The sequence below is a fragment of the Neovison vison genome, chromosome 10, assembly GCF_020171115.1.
Source record: "Neovison vison isolate M4711 chromosome 10, ASM_NN_V1, whole genome shotgun sequence".
Classification (NCBI taxonomy): domain Eukaryota; kingdom Metazoa; phylum Chordata; class Mammalia; order Carnivora; family Mustelidae; genus Neogale; species Neogale vison.
The window spans coordinates 67,006,355-67,025,614 of record NC_058100.1 but is presented as its reverse complement, the minus strand read 5'-3'; the positions used below and the strand labels follow the sequence as shown (position 1 = coordinate 67,025,614).

At 35.3% G+C, this 19,260-nt stretch overlaps 1 protein-coding gene across 4 annotated transcripts in view; it reads left to right on the top strand.

The window, feature by feature from the left end:
- Positions 1-19,260, top strand: part of DENND1B (DENN domain containing 1B) — a 269,435-nt gene that overhangs the window by 198,701 nt on the left and 51,474 nt on the right. For all 4 annotated transcript variants that reach the window (XM_044267544.1, XM_044267542.1, XM_044267545.1 and 1 more), the window contains one exon: positions 19,083-19,173. In XM_044267544.1, coding sequence (XP_044123479.1) covers positions 19,083-19,173 — 91 coding nt within the window. The remainder of the gene's footprint in view (positions 1-19,082; positions 19,174-19,260) is intronic.

The following is a 19,260-nucleotide window of genomic DNA, read 5'->3' as shown; positions in this document are numbered from 1 at the left end:
TGGATGACCACTTTGGTCACCTCCTGTGGATTCGGTCTGCTCATAATTTTTCCTTCCTGATACCTCTCCTATGAATTTCAGACTTGCTTAGCTAACCCCCTAATCATGTAAACCAACTCCTTGTAGTAAATCTCGTGTGTGTATGTGTCTACCTATCAAATCTCCTACTGGTTCTGCTTCTTGGATGAACCCTGACTACTAATAGCAGAAAGAAATCTTTGAGAAAGTACTTTAAGAAAGTACTTCAGGGAGAAAGAAAGTTTTCTCAGTTCCAAGATGGAAGGTCTGAGATGCAAGAAGGTAGAATAAAATAAACGGCAAATATGTAGATTTGTGCAACATAGGCAAGTTCTTCCACACATTCAAGAACGAAATTGTTCCAATTTAAATTCCAAAAAAAATCCCGTTTTGATAGTGGGAAAAGGGAGATCCTCTTCAATTTGTTTTATACAGCTAAGATCATCTTGGTTCCAGATCCTAAAACAGCATGAGAAAAGAACATTATAGGCCAGCTTTACTCACGAACATAGATGCAAAAAGTTAAAATATTTGCAACCAATTTTAGCAATATATAAAAAGGATTCTACTTTATGAGCAGGTTGCATTTATTCCAGAATTTAAATGGCAGCTGCATATTAGGAAATCTATGAATGTAATTCACTACATTAGCTGATTATGGGAGAAAAATCATTAGATCATCTCAACAGATGTAGAAATTGTTCATAAAATTCATGGTAAAAGCTAAAAAAAAGGCATGATTAGAGTTATTTTCAACAAATATCATACATAATATTGAAGCACTGAAAATTTCGCTCTGAAAAAGGTGTTACCTGTTACCATTGAAATTCCTAACACACATAATTTAGCTAAAAAAAAAAAAAGGTTTAGAAAGAAAACACCAAACTGACTTATTTTTATTACTTTCAGGAGAGAGACAAGTTTCTTTCTTTCTTTCTTTCTTTATTAATTTTTTAATAAACATTATAATGTATTATTAGCCCCAGGGGTACAGGTGTGTGAATCGCCAGGTTTACACACTTCACAGCACTCACCATAGCACATACCCTCCCCAATGTCCATAACCCCACCACCCTTTCCCGACCCCCCTTCCCCCAGCAACCCTCAGTTTGTTTTGTGAGATTAAGAGGAGAGACAAATTTCTTAAGACATGATGGAATAGCTGACATAAATTTGACTTTACTGGAATTAAGAACTTTGGTTATTAAAAAACACCATATTTATAATACATATAAATCACCCATGGATTTAGAATCTAGAATTAAAACCAAGCCAAAACAAAACAAACTCCTACATGTCTGTAAGAAGTTTTCCCCTTGTCCATCCCCTTATCCATCCAATAGAATTATGCAAAAGACTTGAATTAGCACATGCAAATGAAGAAGACTGAATAATAAAAGTATGCAAAGTACTCAACCTCATTTGTGGTTAGAGAACATAAAATTAAAAAAAAAAAATAGCACCTCATACTCACCACATTGGCTGAATTTTAAAAACCTGAAAATCTCAAAGTTTGGGAAAGACATGGAGCAAGGCACCAAGTTTTAACTGTTCATGGGAGTGTAAATTTGCACAAATTGTTTAGAAAACACTTTGGAACTAGCATTGAAAGTTAAACATGCAAATTTCCTATGAATTCCCCTCTAAGTGGTGCACCAGAAATCATTTACTACACTGCTCATAAAAGTAGACACTGGCAATAATCTTAGATATTCATCAGTATTAAAATGAGCAAATGGTTATATTCATACAATAGAACATTATACACAGGGAAATAAATAAGCTGCAGCAAAACTGATCATGAATGAATTAAATGAACAACAAATCACTGAAGAATTACTATGATGATTCCTGTCTGTCATGTTTAACAACAAAAAAATTAAATAGTATATTATTTAGGGAAACATTTGTGTGATAAAACTATAAAAGCAGGCAAGGAGAGGATAAGCTGAAGGGAATATGGTCTTTTCTGTGGAAAGAAAGGGACACTCAAGGATGGACCTTCTAAGGAAGGGAATGTTTTTGGTAGTTTGCTTTATCATTATTATTTAAACTTAATTATTTAAATTACTGTTATTTGAATTATTTAAGTACTATATAAAAACATCTTTTTGTTTGTTTGTTTCTAGATCAGCCTGTAATAGGTGGTTTTCATTGACAGTGGACTTCTTAACTTCTTGGCCTCAGTTTCTGCTTCTGTACAATGAGTGAGACTGACAGGTCACTAAGCTTGAGATACCTTTTGGCTCTAACATTCCATGATATTTTGAAATAAACATAGCTTAGACGGATGATGGTAGGTTCCATTTGGATAAATTCCTCTTAAGATAATGGATTTGGAAGGATTCCCAGAAACAGCTTCTTAAATCCACAGCCCTGACATCACCCTGTTTCTTTAGATAGCAGCTGTATGAAGATTTAAGCTATTGTATCTAGGACTCTTACCTTTATCTCATATTATGCTAACACAATAAAGGAAATTATTTTCTTGTGTATATTATTTGTTATTAAGGCCACTGGAAGTAAAGTTTTTTCTGCTCATTTTATTATACACTTTTCCTGGCTAAGGACCATAGCTGAGTTCATTGTGTTGATCCAAGAGCCTAGTCTAGAATGACAAACTTATGAGATATCTATGAATATAGGCCCTTCTTTAGCTGGCAACCAAGATATATATAACATGTAAGGAATTCAAGTATAGATACATATTCAAATTGGAGAATCCTCTTTTACTGTTCTTCCAAAACCCTTTCCAACCTGTCTTAAGATAATACAAATGGTCTAGAAGAAACTTTTCCATCCAACAAAATGTCCCCAGTGGGGGAAGAGAATGTTTTTAAAACGAATGGGAATATGGCTGTAGGAGCTCTCTGAAAAGCACAACATTTAATGAAGCCATTTGTAATTTTCAGAAACATTCATGCATATCATGCATTCTGTACCACAGTATAGCTGTTTTATTTTAAAATGAAAATATTTGGGGGCGCCTGGGTGGCTCAGTGGGTTAAAGCCTCTGCCTTCAGCTCAGGTCATGATCCCAGGGTCCTGGTATCCAGCCCCCGCATCGGGCTCTCTGCTCAGCAGGGAGCCTGCTTCCTCCTCTCTCTCCCTGCTTCTCTGCCTACTTGTGATCTCTGTGTGTCAAATAAATAAATAAAATCTTAAAAAAAAAAAATGTGGGGCCTGTGGGTGGCTTAGTGGGTTGAGCCTTTGCCTTCGGCTCCGGTCGTGATCTCAGGGTTCTGGGAACGGGCCCTGCATTGGGCTCTCTGCTTGGTGGGGAGCCTGCTTCCCCCTCTCTCTTTGCCTGCCTTTATGCCTAGCCTACTTGTGATCATGCTGTCAAACAGATAAATAAAATCTTTAAAAGAAAAATGAAATAATAAAATAAAATAAATAAAATGAAAATATTTTATTATTTTTTTAAGATTTTATTTACTTATTTGACAGATGGAGATCGCAAGTAGGAAGACAGGCAGGCAGAGAGAGAGAGGGAAGCAGGCTCCCCACCAAGCAGAGAGCCCAATGCAGGGCTCTATCCCAGAACCCTGAGAACACGACCTGAGCTGAAGGCAGAGGCTTAACCCACTGAGCCACCCAGGCACCCCTAAAATTAAAATATTTTAAACAATTTACTGGTTAGATTACCATTTGCCTCCCTTCATCTTCAAGTAAAATTAAGTTTTCAGTTAAATACATTGTATTTATCCTTTGACTTTGAATTCCTGGTCTCACCATCATGTGTCCCTAATTGCATGCCTACCCCATTGTTAATAGCATTGGCTCGGAAAGGCTCTGGAATCCAACAGACCTGGGTTTGTATCCTACCATGCCACTTTATCAGAGTAGCGCACATTGTAAGATGCTTTGTCTCTCTTTGGGCTTTAAATCCTTGCTCAGTTTCTTATACTTACTAATGCAATATCCAAATACACTGAATATCCCTTCAAATACACCTTTCACAACATAAGGGTTTGTATATTCTGTACCATGAAACCAGTATTAATCTGCTGTCATTCTTTCATAGCTTGCTCAAATGTCAATCCTATCCAAACCAACCTTCCCCCTTACATCCTCTGTTCCCTTAGAGCTTTGTTTATATCTGAGTTTTAACATTTAGTCTACGTTACTATAATTTACCTCTTTGTTATGTTTTCCTTCACCTGTCTAAAGCCTGATTTTCCTCCCCCTCACTAGGTCTGTACTCCTTTCTCTGTGCCTATACTATCTTGAAAACATTTTGTTCTTTTATTTACCTTAACAGTTATGTATTGAGCATTTGTTTTTGGTCAGGTAATGCTACTTCAAGCACTTGAGACCCAGAGCTATGTAACGTGCTTTCATGGGAGTTATTTCTAGTGAAGGGAATGGGTTAACAAGCAGCAAATGATTAAGTTCAGAGGGTATGAGTTATTAATTGGATGAGTAATTTTAGACCAGAGGATCAGGAAAGATATTACTGATAATTAAGGTGATACTTAAGCTAAATCTGAGAAGGGAATTAGTTTTGGAAGGAACATCATTTCAAGTAGAGGGAATTGCTACTGCAAAGACCCTAAAGGAGGGAAAGAACTTGGCATTTCCTAGCACTGGAATTAAATCAACTATGGGCAAGAAAGAAAGTTGTATTAGATGAGGTTAGAAGAGCAGAAAGAGGACAAATCTTACTGGACTTTTTGAAGGCATAAGGGTTATATTTTATTCTAAATGAAGGGCGTCTGGGTGGCTCAGTGGGTTAAAGCCTCTGCCTTCGACTCAGGTCATCATCTCAGGGTCATGGGATCGAGCCCCCGCATCAGGCTCTCTGCTTGGCAGGGAACCTGCTTCCTCTCTCTCTCTCTCTCTCTCTCTCTCTCTGCGTGCCTCTCCGCCTACTTGTAATCTCTGTCTGTCAAGTAAATAAAATCTTAAAAAAAAAGTAAATGAAGTAGTATGCTACTGGAAAACTTTTGCTGGGGTATAATTGGGTCTGATTTGTATTTTATAAGATTGCCCAGATTATGTTGTAATGGATTAGAAGAGAGAGAGGTAGCAAAAGTCCAGTTATGGGTCTGTTGTAGTTGTGCAGGAGAAAACTGATCATGGCTTAGATGAGGAGGGTAGTAGAAAAGATGGAGCGAAACAGAGCACAGTTCAATTATGTTTGGGAGGTAGAATTGCCAGTTGTTGCTGATGGATGAGAGAGAGAAAAGGGAAATGCCAAATCAATGTTAATGCCCATATCTTTATTTGTATATTGGCACCTCTAATAATTCTCTTTTTAGTTCACATATTAATTTTCTGTAAAGTTTATGAGCTATTCCAATAGTGGGCCATATATGATTTGATTACATAGATGTAATTTCTTACATAGGATCTTGTTAATGCTGGGTGCTAAGTAAAATATTAGTAAAAATTCTCTGTGCAATATTTTATGATTACCACTTAGAGAAAGTGATTTTGAATACTAAGATATTTATATACTACAGTGATTAACAGCCATAAACTCTAAGATTAGGGAGATGAATTTCTGTTTCATGAAAGTAAACTTTTCATTATGACCAAAGAATATGATAACAAGCCTACATCCAATAAACAAATAACAACATTATTTATATAAAATTTCTCAAAATCAATCCACTTCTGATGAATCACTATTTCATTTTGTAAATATGCCACCAATTCCATCCAGTTTTCATTACATAAGGAACATACTTTTGTGGATATAAGTAGAAAATTCTCATGTCAGTTCATTAAGAGGATACTTACCAGAAATTTGAATTAAAATTCATTTAAAGGGGTGCCTGAGTGGCTCAGTGGGTTAAAGCCTTTGCCTTCGGCTCAGGTCATGATCCCAGGGTCCTGGGATTGCCCCGCTTCGGGCTCTCTGCTCAGCAGGGAGCCTGCTTCCTCCTCTCTCTCTACCTGCTTCTCTGCCTACTTGTAATCTCCGTCTGTCAAATAAGTAAGTAAAATCTTTAAAAAAATAAAAAATAAATAAAATTCCTTTAAAAAGTCTTTGATGAGCTTTCGACAATTGTTCTACCCAACACAACTACTGTTCTGAGGGAATATTTGAAAATTTATGATTTAATCAAATATGTCCTTTGCATTTTTGGATGGGGGAGGGTGTTTATGCTCAGCTCCCCTTTGGAATTACTGTGAAGATGAATGAACTATGATACATAAGGAAAACTTAGTGGCTATGATATAGAATGATATTTCTTTTTCTAAAAGCATCTGACGAAGTACCATATCAAAGATTGATAAATATATTACAGTCTTGGAATATGAGGCAAGATAATGATGTGTGTGTGATGTGTAAAGAGCTGATTTGTGCCCATAAATACAACTTTCTGATATAGTCATTGCTTGATTTCAGATTGTGATTTATAACATATATTTCAAAATGCATTGTATAATAATTCTAAAAACTTAAATTTGAAATTTATCATATAATAAAACATTATAGGGGGTAATATCTGTTTATTCAATAAGCATTTATATGGTAACTACTATTTGAATGTCTACTTGCTATGTGATGATTAGTGTTTTCATATTTATCATAATTTTTAAACAATTGATATATTTCCCTAATATATTATTGTACACAGAAAAATTGTAACTTTATGGTGGAGAAACCCAGCAGACATGAGCTTAACTAGGTGATCAAGGTTAACATCACCAGCAGTAGCAGCATAAAGTGACACCATTTACCCCCTGATGAGATCTGCTGAGGGCACAGTGACCCCGTGATGTTCTTGCCAAAATACATAACCTCCATCTGATGATGAGAATATAGCAGACAAGCCCACATTGAGGGGTATTCTACAGTATGACTGAGCAGTGCTCTCCAAAGGGCAAGAAAAGTTTACAAAGGGCAGAGAAAGACTGATGAACTACAAATGGAAAAGACCGGATTAGATCTTGCAATAAAAACATTAGTAGAAAAACCAGTGTAACCTGAATATAGTCTGTAGATTATTTAATGGTACTATAACTATGTTAATTTCTTGATTTTGATAAATGTACCACAATTATGTAAGATATTATCATAAGGGAAAGTTGGAAGAAGGTTATATGGGAACACTCCATTCTATTTTTGTAACATTCCCATAAATCTAAAATTATTTCGAAATAAAAAGTTTAAACAGATTCTCAAAGAAAAACAAAACCCAACAGGGCATTCACATTAAGATATCTTAATGTCTACTTAACAGAGTCTCTTTCCTGCCACTATTATTATCCTTTGTGTTATGGTTTCTCCTGAGAGGATAGGTTTTGTTACGCATGTAATGAAGAGGAAAAGAATCCTTGCTTTGATCCTCTTTAATGTACCTTTCTTTTATACTTACTTCTCAATCTGTGACATAGTTTTTAACTTTTTTCCTTTTTCTCTAGGCTGTTCCTTTAGTGTCCTTTACAGTTACACTTGCCTTCTACCTGTCCTCTAAATGTTGCAGTCCTCTAGGCTTTATCCTTAGACCCCTACTTCTCCAACTAGTGGTTCTTATGTAAGACCATCATTGCATTAATTACCTATGTATGATAAGTCCCCAAAACATCTTTATTATAGACCATATAAATGTAAATGTATGTCTGTGTGTTTGCACAGTATACATCTTTGTGTACACCTCCATACATACACATACACATACATCACCCTTATACATTCCTGCATTTGTACATGTACACACATCCTGGAACCCCCTACATTCCTTCTTTTGGGAACCAGTGCTACCCTGTTGCCCAAATCAGAAAATGAGGAGTCCTCTTTTCCTATGTTATTACTGCTGACTTTTCTGGTTTCCAGTTGTTTACTATGTTCTGCTGATTCTGCTTTCTAAATATTACTTAGATTATCTATTTTATCCTCTTCAATTTCAATGTCAGTGACTTATGTTGGATAACTGGTTTAGTTCCGTGTAAGCCATCATCCATTCTACTTTTTTCTTTCTTTCTTTTTTTTGCATTCTACTCTAAGATGGCCCTTTCTGAAAACCAAATCTTATATTTTTCCTATTATATTTAGAATGAAGTTCAAACCCCTAGCATGGCACACAAAATCCTTCATCTTATGGCTTCTGCCTCTCTAATACTTCTCCAGATGCCTTTGCTATAGCCATTCTGAATGATTTGTTGTTAGGTCTCTGAAAAATAGTTTTATGTCTCTCTGAAAAGCCCTCAATCAGAGGCATTCTACCATATGACTGAGCAGTGCTCTCCAAAAGGGTCTAGATCACCAGAGGGAAGGTGAAAGACTGATGAACCACAAATGGAAAAGATTTGGTTTGATCCTGGGATAAAACAAGACATTAGTAGAATAACTGGTGTAACCTGAATATAGTCTGTAGATTATTCCATAGTGCTGTATCTGTGTTAATTTCTTGCTTTTGGTGAGTGTACAAAAAAATAACTTGGATTATAATAAATGCTTATTAATGAGTAGTGAGAAAGTAAAAGACAGTGATTATGAAGTAACAAAAATAACATTTATGAAACATTGATGAATTGGATCATAATCCAGGTTGATTTGTTTGCCTCTTTCTTGAGTTGTAGGCTCTGTAAAGACACGGATCATTTTTTAAACTGTTTTGTATCCAAATATGTAATAATGATAGACATTTAGTGTTGTCAAATAAATAAATCAAATAAAAACTGCTGAGTAACTCATTATAAGGAATAGGTATGAAAATATCTTGACAAATTTTGATAGTAGACCTTATAAAATTGATTATAATGAAGCTCACTTAGGAATAATCCAAAACTTGTAGGAGTCAAGTGTTACTCTGTTTTAAATTGGTGTGTATAACTTAAACCTGGAGTCATATAATGACCTAAGATGTAGGGTGAAAATTCAGTGACATCCTGAGCATTCTCTATATTTTGTGCTATGACCTGCTTTCTTTGATTTAATAAGATATTGAATAAAAGGAGTGAGTCAAAAGCCATATGTCTTCCTTTTATGTTAGCTAGAGGTTTTGGAAGATTTTAGAAAGCTTTTAACATAAATAATAAGATCTTATGAATTTTTACATTACCCTATTAATGTTTTTTTAAAAGAAGCATGATAGTTACTTTATATGGTATGTAATCTATAGCTAAGATAAACACATGCACTAAAGTTTCAACAATTTTGGAGTATTAGGAAACATTTGATATGTGAATCATTAGGAGATGGTAATTATATCAAGCACTGATTTTATAACGTGAAAAAATAATAAAAATAAAATGTGACATAGGAGAGATCTGGAGACTTACTGGCAGAAAGAAGGAATCCATAAGGAGAGATAGCTCATCAGGACAAGAAATACATTATTTTTCAGTGTCCTTTGCTCACTTACTTCAATAAGTATTTTGTTTTTAATTTTATTTATTTGAGAGAGAGAAAGGTATAGGTATAGGGGAGGGGCAGAGGGAGATGGAGAAGCGGACTCCCTGCTGAGCAGGGAGCCCCTGGGGCTCAATCCCAGGACCCTGGGATCCGGATATGAGTCCTGATGTGAGTCGAACCCAGGCGTCCTACTTCAATTAGTATTTTATTTTATTTATTTATTTTTAAAGATTTTATTTATTTATTTGAGGGAGAATGAGTGAGAGAGAGCATGAGAGAGGAGAAGGTCAGAGGGAGAAGCAGACTCCCCAAGGAGCTGGGAGCCCGATACGGGACTCGATCCTGGAAGTCCGGGATCATGACCTGAGCCGAAGGCAGTTGCTCAACCAACTGAGCCACTCAGGCGCCCTCAATTAGTATTTTAAACAGTGTTTCTCTAAGTGGGCTCTTAAACCATCTGCATCAGATTTATCTAAAAAGCCTCTTAAAAATGGATATTCTTGGGACGCCTGGGTGGCTCAGGTTAAAGCCTCTGCCTTCGGCTCAGGTCACGTTCCCAGGGTCCTGGGATCAAGCCCCGCAATAGGCTCTCTGCTCAACGGGGAGCCTGCTTTCTCCTCTCTCTCTCTGCCTGCCTCGCTGCCTTACTTGTGATCTCTGTCTGTCAAATAAATAAATAAAATCTTTCTTAAAAAATGGATATTCTTGAGTCTCACCTTCAAAATTTCTGATTCAAGATACTTGGATTAAATCCCAGGAATCTACATTATTAATGAAATACATAGCAATATACACACTGAAGCTTTGGAAACATTCATCTAAGTATTCTTTATTAATTCTGTCAATTCAACAGTATAATTTGAGTGTCTACTTATGTATGAGGCAATGTTTTGGATGCTGGAATATATTGGAGAACAAAGCAAAAGAATATCGGACTTTGCAAATCTTTTATTTCTAGTATGAAGGGGACAGATAATAGATAAGTTACGTAGAATGTTCAAAGATGTTAAATATTATAGAAAAGTAAATAGAATGGGAAAAAGGCTTCCCTGGGGGTTAGGAAGGAATATAGTCTGAGGATTTCACAGAATATGTGGCATTTGAACAACTTCCTATAGGGTGGCCAAAGATAGAAGCAGAGAGGAAGATTTGGAAGGCTATTGCTATAATCTTGGTGAGAAATCATAGCATTTAGGAACTGGCTTGTGGAGGATAGGATAATAGCTGGTCAGGTTATGGATCCATTTTGAAGATAAAGTCAGTGGATATTTTTAAAGATTTAGTATAAAGTGTGAGAGAAAGAAAACTCAGAGATGTTTTCATGATCTTATCCAAGAAACTGGTAGGATGTAGCTGTCATTCTATTGAAATTGGGAAGAATAGGGGCAAGAAAGATTTTGGTGAGAGGAATTCAGTTTTGAACATGTGAAGTTTGAGACATCTGTTATACATCCAACTAGGATATTGGTTAACAAATGGATAAATGAGGCAGAGGAGAAAATTAGACTGGAAATAGACATTTGGGGGTCATTAGCATAAGGTTAGGATTTAAAGCCATTAGACTGGAGACAAGTGAGATTATCAGGGGAGTGGCTGTACAGAAAAATGGCAAGAAACCCAGGCACTGGAAAATAACAGGAGGCAATGGTGGAGGAGGCCAAGAAAGAGTGAGTGACCAGTGAGGCTGGAGAGAGTTCAAAATAATAAAGTATCTTCGCAACCAGGTAGGGAAAGAATACTAAAGAGGAAGGGGGTCAACACTGTCAAAGTCTCGAGACAGGTTAATTAAAATAAAGACCTGAAACTGACCACTGAATTTAGCGAAGTGGAGACCTGTTGACGTCAGCAAGGGCAGGCTTGCTGAAGTGGTGAGGCAGAGATTATGGCTGAAGTATGGGAGAAGAGGAAGTGGAGACCAAAGTCCTGACAGCTCTTTTGTGTTTTACTGTAAAGAGCAGTGCAGAAATGGACATAGCTAGAGAAGTAAAAGGGGTCAAGAGAAGAAATGACATGTGTGCGGGCCAGTGGGAAGATCTAGTAGAGTAAGAAAGCTATTTGCAGGAAGAAGGAGGGAAAATGGTTGGTGGACTTGGTCTTGGTGAGGAGCACAGTTACTGCATCACAAGGTTGAAAGCACAGGCATGGGAGGAGGAAGAGGTAAAGGGGCTGGATAAATAGGATGCTTAGAATTTGCAGAATTTTTCTTTTAATGATTTCAGGTCTTTTTTTCCCCCTTCAGTGAAATTAAGAAGCAAGGTCATCCGCTGAGGAAAAAAATGGGGGAAGTGGTTGGATATTTAAGAAGGGAGAAGATACAGCTGGGAGAGTGAATGGACTAGGAAAAACAAATTGTTTGGCATCATTCGGAGCACATTAGAGATGGCAGATTAGGACTTTAAGGTAGAGTAGTCCTCATGGTTGGCTGGGTTTTCTCTCTGCACCTGGAGCTTCCTACAGGCCTACTGATAATATGCTTGCTCCTGTTTCCAGGTGTTATTTATGCTGGTGGCTCCCTTGCCCTGGAATCCTTTCTCCTATAAACTATGTGGCCTACTTCCTCATGGCTTTCAAGGCTTGACTCAGCTGTCATCTTCTTCATGATATCTGCCCTGATCACACTCTTTCAAATTGGAAGTTCCTTGCCTAGTCTCCCCAGTCTTCCTTATGCAAGTCTCTCCTCTTTTCTAACACTCATCGCCTTCTAACATACTACATAATTGATGACATTTTTTTCCTCTCATGCTTCCACTCCCCTTCTCCCCCCAGATGTTTAAGCATCACGAAGGGTTTTTTTTTGTTGTCATTATTGAACTATAATTGACCACTAGTTTCAGGTGTACAAGATAGAGATTTGATATTTTTATACATTATGAAATGATTATCACCATGAGTCAAGTCACCATCTGTCATCATACAAAGTTATTACAGTATTATTACATCCTTGTGACTTATTTATTTGATAACTGGACGTTTGTACTTAACCCGCTTCACCTCTTTCACCTGTGCTCCCATCACCTTTCCCTCTGGCAATCACCAGTTGGTTATCTGGATCTGGGAGTCTGTTTCTGTTTTGTTTTGTTTGTTCATTTGTTTTGGTTTTTTAGATTTTATATAATAAGTGAAATCTTTCGGTACTTGTCTTTCTCTTATTTCGCTTAACATAATATCCTCTATGACTATTTATATTGTAGCAAATGTCCAGATATCATGTGTTTTTTATGGCTGAGAAATAATTGTCCATTGTGTGTGTGTGTATACACACACCACATCTTTATCCATTCATCTATCAGTGGACACAAGTTGCTCCTATCTTGGGTATTTTAAGTAATGCTGCAGTGAACACAGGGGTACATATATCTTTCTGAATTAGCGTTTTCATTTTCTTTGGATAAATTACCCAAAAGTAAAATTGCTGAATAGTATGGTAGTTCTGTTGTTAAATTTTGGAGGAAATTCCATACTGTTAGTGCCTGCACCAATTTACATTCCCACCAATAGTGCATAAGGATTTCCTTTTATTCACATCTTTGCCAATACTTTTTATTTCTTTCTTTTTTCTATAATAGCTATTTTGACAGTTTTGAGATGTTATCTCATTGTTTTGATTTGGATTTCCCTGATGATTTGTAATGTTCAACATCTTTACATATGTCTATTGTCTATCTGTATGTCTTCTTTAGAAAAATGTGTGTTCAGGTCCTCTGCCCACTTTTAAAATTGGATTTTTTGGGTTTTTTTATTATTGAGTTATATGAGAACTTTATGTAATTTGAATATCGACCCTTCAGTGCTCGCTTTGGCAGCACATATACTAAAATTGAATATCAACCCTTCATCTGTTACATCATTTGCAATTATCTCCTCCCATTCAGTAGGTTGCCTTTTCATTTCGTTGATGGTGTCCTTCACTGTGTTATGCTTCTTAGTTTGATATAGTCTCATTTGTTTGTTTTTGCTTTTGTTGCCCTTGTCTGAAGAGATTTTCAGGTCTATCTCAAGAAACAAGAAAAGTTTCAAACAGTCTTAAGTTTAAAGGAACTAGAAAAGGAACAAAGTTAGTAGAAGGAAGCAAATAATAAAGATCAGAGAGGAAATAAATGAAAATAGAGACTTAAAAAAATAGAAAAATCAATGAAACTAAGACCTAGTTCTTTGAGAAGATAAATGAAATCAATAAACCTTTAGTTAGATTCATCAAGCAAAAAAGAGAGAGAGCCCACGAAATCTGGAATATTTGTTCTATTTGTTTCTGTACTTCAGGCATCTAGGAAAGTACCTGGCTTATAGTAAACATCCAATTAGATATTTATCGATTGACTGAATTGATTCTTTGGTCTGTTGGTCATGAAGTTTAGCTGACTTGATTTTGTTGCAAGTTATCTAAAGACTATCTGTTGATATATCCTAGAGGTTAGTGTTGTTCCGTTAATGTTTTTTAGGTTATTAGTTCCAATAATAAATCACACTGAATGGGCTTTTTTATACCCTTCAAAGCGTTTTCCTGGTCATTATACCATAGCAGTGTAATTTAGTATCCTTACAGTTTTATTTGCCTAGTATTTGTAATGGAATAAAGATAAGTTTATTTCTATTCCTTCATATACTTAATTCTATTGGTTTAGCTCTAAACTGACCTACCTCATTCCCATTTGTTACAGCAGTTTGTGTTTATATATATATAGTGACTGAATGCCTTACATTTAGCAGGTGTCTATAAATATCTGTTGACTTAATTTATTGTATAACACTTTAGTGTAGTTTTCACTAACCTGTCAAGGTTTACTGAACATTTATAAGAAGGAATATTTAAATTAGGCTACTTTTTTTTTTTTGAGCCCAAAGCATTATATAAAAAGGAAATTTTAAGGATCTGTTATAAATTAATACATTTTAAAAGTACTTTTTTTTTACAGTATTAACATTTTTTTCTTTAAATTGCTGAAGACTTCTACCCATTAAATACGTATTTTTTCTCTAGCTCTCAAGCCTTTATTAGATTAGTTATCTTACATTTGTGCAGGAAGAATTTCTTATAGGAGGTAAGTTTTGAAACATGTTCATTTTTCCTCCAGGCGGAAAAAGGAGTTGGGGAGTCTCGAGTTGTTTTTTGTGCTGCTCCACTGCCTCTGCTGCTTTGCTTCAGCAATAAGACCGTCGTCTTAGCACAAAAAACGGCACTCCATCTTCCCACTTCCCAGCTTGATAAAGAATTACACCACTAACTTTCTCTCCTCAGAACAGTGTTTTTTTATGAGCTCTTTTTAAAAAAGTCAAAATCTTTAAAATTGTATAAGACTCATACGGTTTAATTATTGTCATCCTCAGAGTTTTGATGGATTAATTACAATTAAATAGTTATATAACATATGTCCACACCACTGAAGGCGTTTAGAACACTGATTAATAGCATAACTTATTTTGGATTTTTAGATTAAATGCCAGAAGTGCACTGACTGGTGAGGAATTAAGGAACTGAGAAACATACAATTTATTTCTTAGAGCAAAGGTGCATAATCTGCTCGGCCATATATTTAAGTTTATTCTGTGAATCAGAACATATTCTTTTTTTTTTTAATTTATTTTTTATTTTCAGCGTAACAGTTTTCATTATTTTTGCACCACACCCAGTGCTCCATGCAATCCGTGCCCTCTCTAATACCCACCACCTGGTACCCTGACCTCCCACCCCCCGCCCCTTCAAAACCCTCAGATTGTTTTTCAGAGTCCATAGTCTCTCATGGTTCACCTCCCCTTCTAATTTCCCCAAACTCCCTTCTCCTCTCTAACTCCCCATGTCCTCCATGCTATTTGTTATGCTCCACAAATAAGTGAAACCATACAATAATTGGCTCTCTCTGCTTGACTTATTTCACTCAGCATAATCTCTTCCTGCTCCGTCCATGTTGCTACAAAAGTTAGGTATTCATCCTTTCTGATGGAGGCATAATACTCCATAGTGTATATGGACCACATCTTCCTTATCCATTCGTCCATTAAGGGCATCTTGGTTCTCTCCACAGTTCGGCGACCGTGGCCATTGCTGCTATAAACATTGGGGTACAGATGGCCCTTCTTTTCACTACATCTATATGTCTGGGGTAAATACCCAGTAATGCAATTGCAGGGTCATAGGGAAGTTCTATTTTTAATTTCTTGAGGAATCTCCACTCTGTTCTCCAAAGAGGCTGCACCAAATGCATTCCCTATTTTTTTGGAAAGAAGCGTAACTCTAAGTCTATTCTTTACATTTTATCATATTCTTAAAACATATATATTTTATTTGAAAATTGATATGGTGGATGTTTGTTTTTATTTAACGGTATTGCTTACTGAAGTCCATTTAAAACAATAGATAATTTCTTTCAATGGATTTAATTTCCTATCAAGATGATTATTTAGGGGCGCCTGGGTGGCTCAGTGGGTTATCTCTGCCTTCAGCTTGGGTCATGATCTCAGAGTCCTGGGGTCGAGCCCTGCATCAGGCTTTTTGCTCAGCAGGGAGCCTGCTTCCCGCTCTCTCTCTGCCTGCCTCTCTGCCTACTTGTGATCTCTCTCTTTGTCAAATAAATAAATAAAATCTTAAAAAAAAAAAAAAAGATAGTTATTTGAAGATAAAAACATTTTGAAAAACCTTAGCAATAACTGTCAAAAAGAGTAGCAGGAAGTAGCTTTACTGCTTAAAAACATTTCTTTTGTAACCTGTCACACTACTTTAAGATTGTGTTGTAAGGGGGCGCCTGGGTGGCTCAGTGGGTTAGGCCGCTGCCTTCCGCTCAGGTCTCAGGGTCCTGGGATCGAGTCCCGCATCGGGCTCTCTGCTCAGCAGGGAGCCTGCTTCCTCCTCTCTCTCTCTGCCTGCCTCTCTGCCTACTTGTAATCTCTCTCTGTCAAATAAATAAATAAAATCTTTAAAAAAAAAAAAAAGATTGTGTTGTAAGGATTAACAAAATGCAGTTTTTGCAATTGGAATAATATTAATGATCTTGATAATTATATATTTCCTTATTTAAATGACTTATTTATACTTTATAATAAAATTATGGACTCCATGCTATAGAATTATGTCTATGATTTTTTTTTGAAATTTCCAATTATGTTATTTATGTTTTGGTGTGATTATTTAGCATGTTTAGGTCCAGGTTTTAATTTTCACTTTTGGAATGAAAAGCAAAATATTAAGATTTATGTAAAAGCATCATCTTAATTCACACTCTTAAATTCTTTTAAAAATCTACTTGCACCTTTATGTTTTATTATATCTATTATATCTATAGCACTTTCATTGTTATTAAGTGTTACTTGTCAAACTTGCAATTCCAAATTAATTCTTCTAAAACTTACATCTTACAGTTACCTAAAGATATGTGTTTACTAAATTAGGTGGGTAATCAACTGAAAGGTTACAGCCCATTTTAGTTATAGCTTTTCCAACAGATAATATTTTTTAGTTCAAAATTACTTCTATGCAAAATAGCTAAAATGGTCTTTTTTACTTACTATGAAATCCTCCAGAGTTACTAGAATGGAGTGACCATGACCCAACTCCACTTGGAAAAAAAAGAAAAAAAGGTGTTACTGGTTACTGAATCAAAACTAGAAAAAGTTAGAAAACTGTTACCTTAAGCACGTTTTTCTCCATTAATGCCACTTCTCAGCCTATCCCTGGGTATCTATATTTGTGTGTATGTATATAGAATGTGTGTGTGTATGCACAAAATCCATCTTTTATTTTAAGAACAAACATTTGCATTAAGTATGCATGCGGATTAATGTCTGATTGTCACTGACAGAATTGTTTGTAAAGTCAGTTGATAACATGAGGCATTTTACAAGTGATTAATTTTTATTGGCTCAATTCACTAGTTCAGTAGTAACACGAAGTAGTTACTCATGCTCAAAAATGCATAATCAGTAAATAGTTTTGGGATTTATCTCCTTTTAGATGTTGAACTATTCCACTCAAACTAAAATGGATGGATTATTTCTAGTAAACATAAAAATGAAAACCTTTTAAAAAGTCTTGTAGTCTTAATCTTTTAAAGCAAATTAAGTCCTTTAAAAGGATGTCTTAGTTTGCTTCATTTGTCAGTAATATATTGCTTTAAATTTATCATTTTACTTCACCTTTTTTCTTCAAAATGATACTTAGTCCATCAAATTAGATCACTTTAGTTTGATTTATAGTGCTGTGTTGAAAATATATCAAAGTCAAATCTTGCAAGGATTTAAACCACTTTATTTTCAAATCAACCATTTATCATATGTAGGGAAGATGCCAAGATTGTTATTACCTTTTATCTCAAGATACAATGAAATGAATAATTACGTACACATGCCTTTCACATTGTTTCAGTATACGTGAGTCTTTCAGCAAACATTCATTTCAAACTATATGTGAGGCTTTTGCCAGGTATTCAAGATATGTACACGAGAAAGACCGTGATCCTACACTCAGGAAATCCTTAAATTGACAGAGATCGAATAGATGATGGTCATGGGAAAAGGCGGACTTTAGTATTTAACATTTATTCTCTGCCTGCAATCTAGGTACTTCCCATATTGTTTCAATTAACCCTCACAAAATGCCATAAGATATTTATTATTTTTCCCATTTTATAGAAGGGGAAGCAGACTCACAGACAGCAAGTTGCCCAAGATCATAAAGATAATAAAGTAGCAGCGATGTGATACAAGCCTTTCATTCTCCAAACTCCTGTTCATATTTGCTTATATTATTGGAAACTCTTTTATTCCATTATATTCCTAATGGATGTAAAATTGGGTTATCTGTGGTCCCTACCCTCAAAAAGTTTTAATTTTTATGAGAGCAACACACACTCTTTAAAAAAAAAAAAAAAAAGCCAGTACTATACATCTTTTAGGCTACATCTGTTTAAATCCTTCTAACATTTTGGTTCAAAATTATTCTATGATAATATAAGGTAGTTAAACCACATTTTGAACAGGACTGTGTTGCTTTCATTTGTTTCTTAATTTTGGCTTGTAAGAGATTTCTGTCTCAGAGTCTTAAAAAACTGATGTAACTTACTGCCATTAAATAATTTTTTAAATGCTACCTGAGGAATACTGTATTGCTCTATAGAACTTCTCTAAATTAGTTTTGTTCATTTAGATAGAAAACTTTTTTCTAGAACTAAGAGTGAGAATTGTTTAAAAGTCAAGCTATTTTAATTTGGTTAAATTTAAATTTTCCAGAGTAAAAAAATTATGGCCAGGATTAATTCCATCACGAAAATGAACATTTGGTATTAATCTCCAAATCTTCAGATTTATCCTTCAAATATCATTTAAGTCTTAAGTCTTAAGACTTATCATTTAAGTCTCCCTTTGTCTCTTATGCAAGGGACCTTAAAGATACTTCACCTTCATTATGGATGGAGAAACCTGAAAACGTTTATAACATTTTTTTACAATCCAGAAGATAAAAATTTCAGATGCCATGGATAGACAAAATAGAAAGTAGCCACGTGCCAATAAATCGTACATTATTTTTCTCGTTAATGAAGTCATAGTCTGTACCATACATTTCTGATTTAACTAAAGTGCTGTTATTTTACTGGGCTATTTTAATTATTTGAGTTTTCTTGACATGTATCTGTATATGTGTGTATATACATATATATGTGTAACTTATATTTATATAAGTATCTGATATTAATGTTTTTCTGTAAGTAAAATTAATTTTATGAAGAAAGTGAAAATTAACATATTTGACACTTTTTACTTTCAGTTTATTGATGGTCGACTGGCAAAACTAAATGCAGGAAGGGGTTTCTCTGATGTATTTGAAGAGGAAATCACTTCTGGTGGCTTTTGTGGAGGTAAAGACTAGTTCCAGTGTGATTATCCATTTTCTGAGTAACAATTGTTTTGATTTTTACACTTGTGTCTGATATAATCTACTTCAT